Below are 10,605 nucleotides of genomic sequence, written 5' to 3'. Positions count from 1 at the left end.
GTGTGTTATTCTCCCCTCTTACTTCCAGTTTTCTGGTTCTTGTAAAGCCAAAGAGGCGGATGCAGATAGATTAGGCTCTCTCACCCTCCACTTCAGCTCTATTGAAAAGTTAAAGCTAAATAATCAGTTTTGCTTGACTTTATGTAACTTGCCACACTTTCCACAATAATAAGGACAGAAAACATCCAATACTCAAAGTAAGGAGCAGATCTGAACAATCCTTCTCTAAACAAAATTGTGAAATAGTAGTAGAAATGTCTGAAAGTGGATTTTATACCTCTGCAGCACTCTGTGCAACATTAACTAAAGGTATTAACAAAACAACCACTTACTGATAAATGTCAAATGTGTTGTGTTGAAGAGATATCAGATGAAGCTGCATTAGATGTATGTTGTTACATTATTAATCTAAAACCTTAAAGCGAGGAAATGTCTTCATACTGCATACCTATATGTAAAATGTAATTTCTTGGTGGTGAAAGAGGGTAATTTAAATAAGTACCTTTAAGTGTATTGTCAGAGCATAGTGCTTTACCACATGAAAGTGTGTTATGCATGGCTTTCTCAATATTGTCAGGATTTTTACCAGAATTGAAAGATAAAATCTTAAAATGTTATAATTGTGATGAAAAGCTGTCAAACTGCAGATTTATACATGGGAGTAAAATGGGAAGCTTTGCTGTGTCGGGAAAAACAAGACAAGTGTGGATATGATGTGGTGTGAACTTTTTCTACTGTTTCATAAACTACATAGAATTATTCAATAGATTAAACAAAGATGAAATGGCGTGTTAGTCATTGCAGTTTCTTTGAATAAAGCTCCGAAGACACTGCGCTTTCTGCAGAAGCAGCACTTGTAGTATGTATTATGTGTGGTCTGAGTGTGAGAAAATAAACCAGTGTGCTGCTGTAAGGGTCATCTGTCCCGAACAAACTGAGGGTCAAACAAGGAGAATTTATTTAGCTTCAACAGACTGAAGCTACGAAGAAAAAAAAGTCTCGTTTTGTGACGACTGTTGTGCTCAGATGGAAAAATGACAGCTGGAGCCGTGAAGTCAATCCGGCAGCCTGGCAATGTTTGCAAGATTTTCTGTCTGTTCAGCTAAACAACATTTTCTCTTTGGCCGTTTATCTTATGACTGGAATTTTGTAGCGATGGATTTGATAAACACAGGCGGCCAAAACGTCTTTGACAGAACAGCATCGAGCTAGAAACCAGCTGCTGGTCTGAGAGGCCCAAGTTCACTGGAGCTTCAGATGTCATATGTAAACTCAGCAAAAGCTGGCTCTGCCAATGAGAAAGTGACATAATAAAGGGTAAAACTTTAAATCAGCACAGATTCGTGACAAGAAATGGTAAAATTTAAATGTACGTAAATAACTTTTAAATATGTTTTACTATTAAAAAGAAAAGTGAGCACAGCACGTGACTGAATGCTAAAACCATTTCAGGAAATTCAAAATGTTTCAATGAGGCAAGGACACAAATTACAAAAAGAAAACAAAAATTAAAAGTCTACGAAAACAAGAAATAGAATTCAGCTAATCGGTCAGTTTTACCAAGAGTCAGACTAGAGTGCTGTTAATCCTACAGTGCACAACACCATTGGATCATAGCATGCAGAGGACTAATACCGAAACAAGTTTTAATATATTTTCTGAACTACTTTCCTGTATATTTTGGTTTGTGCATTTTTAAAGCTTTAGGAAAAACAAATGTGCTGGATACGTCATTGTTGTTTGTCATTATCTGAAACAAGCTTAAAAACCCCACAAAAAACCAAAATATCATGAAAAAATACTTTTTTAATGACACTCATTCACTACTGTACACGGTGAATGTAAAGCCAGCAGGCTAAATTTTTAAAAACTATTTTGGAAAATCTAAATGTTAAAAAAATGAACAAGTAAACTTCTGAGTAGAACAGAACAGTGATATTTGAAAGTGACTGATTTTTAATGTGAAATATATAAGGCTTCTAATCTCCATGATGCTGCATAATAATAAATAAAGCACCTCATCAGTCATCTCCAGGAGAATTGTTGGTGTAGACAATAATTATGAGCCCTCATTTATTTAAAACAAAACAAAACAAACTTTACTGAGTGGCTACCTCCTGGAATTAAAAAAAAAAATTAAAAGGGGGAAAAAAAGAAAAACAAATGTGCCAGAAACTGCAGTTCCTCTAATGTCCACTTGAGGCTGACTCCAAAGTGAGTTCATTCTTATAGATTCCCATATTAAAAATATCCATCAGAAATAAACATTTTCACATTATAGTGCATGAACTAAAAATGATTTTTGGGATGCGACTTGGCAGTAAATAGCAGGTGTCTATGTCTCTGCATTTTACTCATAGTTTATGAATGCAGCGTGCTAACCGAGCTCACCAAAGTTGGTAACTAACCATTTCTGTTTAATTATAGTAACCTCCTCCACCCCCTGAACCCACCCACCCCCTCCCACCCAAAAAATATGAGAATGAGGCTATAAAATGCCCTCAAACAAATGGGCAAAGCCATCATGCCTCTCACAGTCTTTATATACAGTCCGTAACTGCATTAATCATATTGTTTTTTTTGTTTTTTTTCACCAGCTTCTCATGTGAAGGTTTACTGCATAAATTAAATAGTATTTATCATAGCAAACTCAACATCTTTGTGCACAAAAAAGCTAATTTGGAAGTTTTTGTGTCTTAATTATGTAAAACAGAGAAAACGTGGAAAGAGTTTCAGGCCACAAGATAAACAACCTAGAAAAAAATGTACACTTAATCATATAAAGTAGTTTATGTGAAATGGACAAAGACTCGGATAAAGGCAGGAGAGTGTGCAGGCAGTCCAACAGCGACAGACAGTAAAGTGCTTACATACAGAGAATAATAAATGAAGCTGTTTCCTCTGATTCTCACAGTCATTTACTGCATTGATTGTTTGTTGGCTGTATGGACAGCAGAGAGGCAGGCTATTGGCTCAGGTCATCACCTTATAAACACACTCAACGCTGCCTCAATACAGTCACACTGCATCTTTACCACGGATGGACGGAGGGATGGATTAATAATGAACACACACACAGACGGAGGCTAAGGGAGATCGACTGTTTTTAAGTGCTTATGATCACTATTAGCTGTGCACTCTTCAGATTTCTGTTGATTTATTTACTCATTTTTAATTGTCTCATCCCTGTTGCCTTTGCAGCAGATATCTAGATGTCATCTTCTCATATACCATTTACATCGGTCCAGTAATACTAGTGATCCTTTAAGTTACACATTCTCAAATCAATGTAAAATGATAACTTCAGACTCTCCATGCAACAAAAAGATCTGTTGTTGAAGGAACTGAAAGCTTGAATAGAGAATGAAATCATTGAGCCTGAGGGTGGCACTAGAGGTCACTGGGTCATTATAAATACAAGAAACATTAAATCTTTGGGGAATGTGATCGGCAAATTTCCCACCAGTTCAAACATTTCATTTTAACGTTTTCCGTTTAAAAGTAGGACTTGTGGTTTTCTTTAGGGGAACAGACTGAGAGATCTCATCTTTGAGCCAGTAGCAACAGGAAAAAAAGCAAGCTGCTTCTTCCTCTTAATGGACCCTTGTTTGGTTTACGTTTCAGCTCCATTTTTCTTATTTGATGTGCAGCCTTCCACTGTTGCTGTGAAAAAGTATTTTTAGGCCTCGATGTTAAAGCTGGCAGACAGAGCTGTAAGGCTTTTAAGCAGGTGTAAATCAGGTCTGTGTAATGTTTAACGCCCAGCAGGCTGTAATCATCACAGCTCCAGCTGACTGTGGATAAGAGCCTAATGAGTAGTTGCAGAATCTTGTTTAAAACATTTCAAATCAAATTAAGTTATTTGTCTGAGCTACAAGTGCACAACTCGTTATCGTTTTCAGTTGCAAGGGTTCATTCTTAATAAAAGAGGCTGATACATCATCACACTTTAAATCTCCAAAAATTAAAATGTTCAGAATCAGAATCAGAAAGGGTTTATTGCCAGATGTTGAGCAGGTTTACAACATTAGGAAATTGCTGCGGTGCTTCAGTGCAGTGGCTTTGATTTACCATAAATATCCTTATACCTCTTGTAGTTTTACAAGTACTCATTTAACCTAAACTCTGGGTATAACTATAGTGGAACCAAATCTTATTTAGCAAAAAGTCATATATTTTTAGCTTCAAAAATTAATCTGCAACTGCCAGCATCATGACAAATGCAACCCTAAACATTTGATGAAATCTCCTAAAAAAGTCAATTTTAAATCTTTGAGACTTCATGGCAAATTAGAGCAGAGATTTGTGTAGATCCTGACTTTTCTTAGTCTTTTTTGCAAGACTTTTTATTCACCTTGTGGCTGCAGATTGTTTTACATCATCAATCTTTTATATCGGCTACTTTGCAATTCTTTTGGAGCTTGGCAGAGCAAGAGAAACATTGTCTTCCTGTCTGAATTTTAGTTTTGTATTTCCTAAGTAATTTTTTAACTTTTGCCTTTAAGTTTACATCCAGTACAGTCTAAGTTTGCATTGGTTTCCAGAGTGAATTCAGAAATTTCAGTTGTTAGTTAAAAATATTGATAGTCTCAGCTGAACTATAGTGTTTTAAATGAACTGAACTAGTTATTTTTTGGTGGAAATGTTGAACAGAACCTCAGAAAAAATTACCAAATAACCACAATATCTTGTAACGGTACAACACTCAGTCAATATAAACATCCCAAATTCACTGCTGTGTTGTCTGTTGACTAAAACTATAACTAATATAATTTATTATATTTTTCTTTTGATTTTAGTTTTGCTACTACACCATAGTAAAACTCAAATAGATACAAATAGATTGTAATGGTAAAGATACAGATACGGACCACTGAGCTATGACATTATAATATGTTACAAACATTGTATTTCTTTGCCTTTTTCCTGCCATTCTTAAGTGAGGTTTGTTTCATTGTCAGTTTAGAAAATGAGCAAATATCTTTGACTTGTTAGTCGCTCAAAGTAAAATAATTCAATAGATATCTAAATCTGAAGGTTGCCTTTTTCAGCTATATCAATACTATCCTGAATTAATCACAACAAGCCCTCTGTTTTCAACTCTGATCATTTGTGTTTTCCAGATCTACGATGCAGAGGGAACGTTACAGCACTTTATTGATGGTAATGATCCCAGTAAATCCAGCTGGATGAGGTATATTCGCTGTGCGAGACACTGTGGGGAGCAGAACATGATGGTTGTACAGTACAGGTAGGAGAAGGTCTTCTTTTCTCACATTTTATGTGTTTATTATCCACACTGTATACTTGCACACAAACAATTCACAATGTTACTTCTACAGTGGTTTGTTTACATTGGGTCACTTAAAACAAAGGCAAGTTGTTCTGACTGGTTCCATGTAAAATTTGATTTGGCTATGAACACGCCTGATTGTTTAATTGCCTGGCAGTGGGCTCTAGCAGTGTGTGCAAACTAAACATGTAAGAAGTAGCATTAACAATGCATAAAGTAAATTACACTCCAATTTATCATCTCATAAGGTAAGTAATGTCTTGGAAACAGTTTGTGCAACGCTTTCACTTGTGCAGTGGAGTAATGTGAAATAGCAACTTCTTTAGCATGCTAGCAAGGAAATGTTCACATATGGTGAAGGAACAATAAGCTAATTTCATGCTAGGTTTGATAAAACAAGCAAGTTCAACATATGCAGCCTCCACCAACCTTTTTTTTAAAAAAAATTAACACTTCAAGAAACACTTTGTTGACCTTATTTGTTGAAGTAAACAAGCTTTGCTAAACACACCACTTTGAGTTTTCCTTTCCTTTTTTAAAACAGATTTCTTACTTATGTTGGAGGGGTAGTTTTTTAGCTCATGAAATGCTATAGCCTCACAGGAAAGGCACGTTATAAATTTTATAGAGCATACTCATTGCCTTATATGCAACTACCTCGACAATGATAGATAGAGGTTTTCTTGTACAATAAGTAGTTGTATTTTTCATATATTCTGTAAAATATGCTGTTAATGTTCACACAGTTGTCAAGTTTTAAAAACAGGAATTATAATAATCTATAATGGAGTCTTTTCAGATTGAGATATCAGTACTTTTACTAAAGGAAGAGATAAAAATATCTTCTCAACCACCAGTCGCTGTTAGCTAGAAAAATCACACAGATAACTAGAGCATTAATTCTTTTTTCTTGGGAGAAAACTGTCACTCATCCAAGTGGCAGTCTAAGAGACCTATTACGTAAAATTTTGTAGTGATAACAGTAAGAAGGTCCTACTATAGTCAAGTCTTATCACTTGGTAGTCTGTCGGTAATGGCATCAGGCATTTATTTTGGACAGTCATTTTAAAACCCCATGACCAAGTGAATGAGGAACAAACTAGAACGTCAGTGGTTGGACATAAAAACGACATGTAAAGGATAAATGGTTTTAATCTCACAAAAACAGCTCCCAATGTTTGGTATCTTAATTGGCCAAAATATTGGTATTACATTGATAAGTTATGGGGCAACACCAAAGTAAATATATGAAAACATTTCATAAAATACTACAACTTTCTTCTTCTTTGGATTTACGCACATGTTCCCGGATCCACTTGCTTCTTTCTTCCTCATGTGTTTTCTGTAGCTCGTACATTTGTTTTTGGTCTTGAATAAATGGCTGGAGCTCATTCATTTCTTTTTCTTGTCTCTTCTTTAGTTGGTCAAAGTCATTCTGATACGCCTTGTTCTGGCACAGTTGTTGAATCATGTAGCTACTGTATTCCTGTTGGTTTAGCTTCATATTCTCAATTTCCCTTTCACACTCTGCTACTGCAGCTTTTAAGTCAGTGGCGTATCTCTGTCTAAGATCATTGAACTCCTCTGCTTGCTTTCTGGCTTCCTCTTGATTTTTTCCCCTCATTTCCTCGACTTGCTTTTGTAGGTTTTGTTGCAGTTCTCTCCATTCTTTTTTCTCTTGTTCTTCTCGAAGTTGATCTTGTTCTTTTTTTTGGAGGTCATGTTCTGTTTTTTCCTGCTCATATTCTTCACAGAGTTTTTTAGATTGTGTTTGCTCCTCCGATCTCTGTTGGCATCCTCTAAAGTGTGTTTCCTGCCACTGTTGTTGTACTTTCCTCCAAGCCTCTCTTGCTTTTTCATTTTCTTTTGAACTCTGTACCCATATTTGACCCTTAATTGTCTTTTTTAATGATCCAGACTTAATTTCCTTCTCTTTTTCTTTCCATTGCTTTTGCTGAATTTCATACCTCTGTTTCCTTTCCCTTTCCTTTTGGGCCCTTTCCTCATCCACCCTTTTTTTCTCCTCCTCTCTCTTAATGAATTCCTTTTTTTCTTCTAATGCTTTTTCTGTTAAAGCTCTTACCTGTTCAGTTTTTTGCCTCATCTCTTTGATTTCCTCTTCATGTTGTCTTTGAAGGTCTCTCTTATATCTCTGCATTTCTTCTTCCTTCTTCATAATCTTATCCATTTCCTTCTGAATTGTTGCCTCTGCCTCTTTGAACATCTCTGAGGTGTAATAGCCACCGCCATTTTTCCTTACTCTTGACTCGATCTTGGTCAGCAGCTCACGTACTTGAAAACGGCTGTGATCATTGTTATTTAAGACATGGTATTGTCCTCCACAATCAGTTAACAGTTTTTTGACAAAGTCTTCACTGTTTTCGTTGAGGTAACTTTCAATTGTTTGGTTTTTAAGATCATCTCCTCTGGTAAATATGACAATGATGAAGTCATTGCAATTCTTGCCAAAAATGTTTTTAATGAGCTCCACAGTTTGTTTTTCTTCCTCTGTAAAGTGACCGATCGGCAGGACGAGTAAGAACACATGAGGTCCAGGAGCCACCATTGTGATGCATTTGACAAGTTCCTGTTTAACTTCATCACTGGATAGAGCTGTGTCAAATAAACCAGGCGTGTCAACCACGATGACAGGATGCCCTTCAATTTCCGCTGTTTGTTTTTGGCAGAGCCTGGTCACTGATTTCATACTGGCCTTCGAATGAAAGCACTTTTTGCCCAAAATAGTGTTTGCAGTGGCACTCTTTCCACTTCCAGTTTTCCCAATCATCACAATCCTGAGTTGATCCAGGCTCTGTGATGTGTGAGGAGCCTCTTCCAGTTGTGATGTACATTCTGCACTGTTGTGCATACAAGGTTTTGCAATGGTTTCCTTTTTGAAACTTTTGGAAACCATTTTTATCTCTTCCACAGCATCCAGTAGCTGGGGGATCTGCTGTCTGTTGTTGACATTGAGGACAAGATATCGGACACTAAAACTCCGACAGAGCTCTTCGATCTCTTTGTTTCTTTTTAAAAAGTTAACAACATCTGGGTGTGTAGGATTGGTCTCCACAGTAAAAAGAATTATTGTAAAGTCTTTGACTTGAGAGCTTAGTATATTTTTGATGGTCTCCAACTCACCCTTGTCTTCATCGGTAAGGGGATCCAAAGGTAGCACCAGGATAAAAGCATGGACACCCTCAGGATCACAGAGAGAAATGCTCTTGAAGGCTTCCCTCATCGCTTCTTCCTGAGATTTTCCAAATAGAACCGGTAGCTCCACCATTGAAATCAGTCGACCATAAACTTCTGCCTGATGTTTAACATACTCTAATGAATTCAACTTTCTTTCTCCCAGGATGGCATTAGCAGTTGAAGTTTTTCCAACTCCAAATCTCCCACACAGTACCAAGTTTAAAGAAGGTTTTACATATAAACTTTGAGGCTCTTTCACACCAACTTGAGGTCTTTCACACAGTTTCAAATTTGAAAGAGGTTTTGTATTTGAAGACTCTGGTTCTTCTATATCAACTTGAGATTTCTCACACAGTTTCAAATTCAAAAGAGGTTTCATATTTGGAGATTCTGGTTCTTCCATACCAGCTCGAGGTCTCTCAGTCATTCCTAAATTCAAAGGAAGTTTTGGTTTTGGATGCTCAGGTTCTTCAACAACAAAGCTCCCACATGGTACTGAGTTTAAAGGAGGTTTTAGATGTGGCCTTTGAGGTTGTTCAACACCAACTTGAGGTCTCTTACTTAGTCCTAAATTCACAAGAGATTTTGGTTTTGGATGCTCAGGTTCCATCCCAACAACAGATCTCTCACACAGTGCCGAATTAAGTGGAAGCCTTGATTTTGGACTTTCAAGTGCTTCAGTTGGATCAGGGTTTTCAGAAAAATTTAGATGTCCGCCCCTGTTTTCAGTCACAATTTGATTCATCATTTCCATCATGGTTTCCTGATCAAAGTCAAGACACTCTTTTTTGTCAGAGTTTAACTTATGCAGTCTTTGTCCGCACTCTTGAATAATTTGTTCTACTGCAGTATTCTTTTCTTCATCTTTTTGTGTTATGATGACCATTGAGTATTTAAGCGCATGTGGACCAAACAAACTCAAGATGAACTTCAGCCTTTGTCTGTTTTCCTCTGTGAAATCTGAAGGCTTCACTAACAGGAGGAAAACATTTGGCCCAGGGGGGACACGGGCCACACACATCTTCATCTCGTGTCTGACTTTTTCCACAGGAACACTGAAGATGTCGGAGGTTTTCACTACGGTTATGGGTATTTTCCTCCACTGTCCTTGGGCAATAGATTTCTTGGATATTGTTATATCACGAGAATCCTTTTTCCCTGTGATCAAGTTGCTTAAAGTTATCTTTTCAAATTGACTTTTTCCAAATATCACAATCCTGAGTTCAGATGCTGTTGAAGACACAAAAGACATTAAATAATTAAATATTGCATTGATTCAGTTTTCTTTTCTTTTATATTTTTTATGTCTTTGAGTTATTACAAATTTTTCACTGAATTACACTTTTCATATTCCCAGTACATCACTATCTGACAAATATTCAAAATCGTATGCGTTACTAAAATTCTTAGATGCCAAACTCGAGTATCATAAATTTCTACTGCATATTGCCATATGCATTTATTTAATAAAGCGAAGTTTGTACATTTTTTTGCACACTTACCAGTTCCATATGCTGATGCTGCCATAATCTTACTTTGTTTCAGCAGCAGAATATGTAGTTACCTAAAAACAAATGTGTAGAGTAAATGATGTGTAAATGAAGATTTTAGGTTTAATTCTAAAACCCAAAAAACTAATATTTCATTTCTATGTTAATGTTTTTCTTTTTGATGTACCTTTTTGGCTTATAGATTAGAAAAAAGTCTCAATGTGTTAGAAAAATTGAGTAAATTACAGTATCCAGGCATATTATTGTAAAGTTGACTGGCAGAAAGGGTGTGGTAGGAAAAGGTGCATGCGCAACAGGGATGACTGACCTTTGGTGGCTTTCTGGCTAGCTGAATGTCTGTGACATTCAGTAGCACCTTATTGTTTTAATATAAGGGCGACCGTGGCTCAGGGGGTTGGGAAGCACATCTGTAACCAGAAGGTTGCCGATCCCCGGCCTCTCTGTCCTGGTCGTTGTGTCCTTGGGCAAGACACTTCACCTACCGCTTACTGGTGTTGGCCAGAGGGGCCGATGGCACGATATGGCAGCCTCGCTTCTGTCAGTCTGCCCCAGGGCAGCTGTGGCTACAACCGTAGCTTGCCTCCACCAGTGTGTGAATGTGAGAGT

The 10,605-nt window shown here is 37.0% G+C and overlaps 2 protein-coding genes across 2 annotated transcripts in view; one reads left to right on the top strand and one right to left on the bottom strand.

The window, feature by feature from the left end:
- prdm6 (PR domain containing 6) overlaps positions 1 to 10,605 on the top strand; it is a 128,719-nt gene that overhangs the window by 30,144 nt on the left and 87,970 nt on the right. Inside the window, exon 4 of the mRNA XM_013910204.1 lies at positions 5,124 to 5,251. Coding sequence (XP_013765658.1) covers positions 5,124 to 5,251 — 128 coding nt within the window. The remainder of the gene's footprint in view (positions 1 to 5,123; positions 5,252 to 10,605) is intronic.
- On the bottom strand, positions 5,278 to 10,054 carry LOC102201318 (uncharacterized). Its single transcript, XM_005730611.1, has 2 exons — positions 9,991 to 10,054; positions 5,278 to 9,718 (listed from the first exon to the last, which is right to left on the bottom strand). Exons 1-2 carry the CDS (start codon positions 10,013 to 10,015, stop codon positions 6,552 to 6,554), a joined length of 3,192 nt encoding a protein of 1,063 aa, XP_005730668.1. The 5' UTR covers positions 10,016 to 10,054; the 3' UTR covers positions 5,278 to 6,551.

Source organism: Pundamilia nyererei, unplaced genomic scaffold (genome assembly GCF_000239375.1).
Source record: "Pundamilia nyererei isolate P.nyererei 1_Seehausen unplaced genomic scaffold, PunNye1.0 scaffold00038, whole genome shotgun sequence".
Taxonomy (NCBI): Eukaryota; Metazoa; Chordata; class Actinopteri; order Cichliformes; family Cichlidae; genus Pundamilia; species Pundamilia nyererei.
The sequence above is the reverse complement of the archived record's forward strand: the minus strand, read 5'-3'. Positions and strand labels throughout refer to the sequence as shown.

Excerpts from the sequence above, each read along its gene's own strand:
- LOC102201318 (XM_005730611.1), bottom strand. The coding sequence starts at position 10,015 with ATGGCAGCATCAGCATATGGAACTG. Across the intron at positions 9,719-9,990 it reads AGCATCAGCATATGGAACTG|CATCTGAACTCAGGATTGTG; the intron begins GTAAGTGTGCAA and ends TGTCTTCAACAG.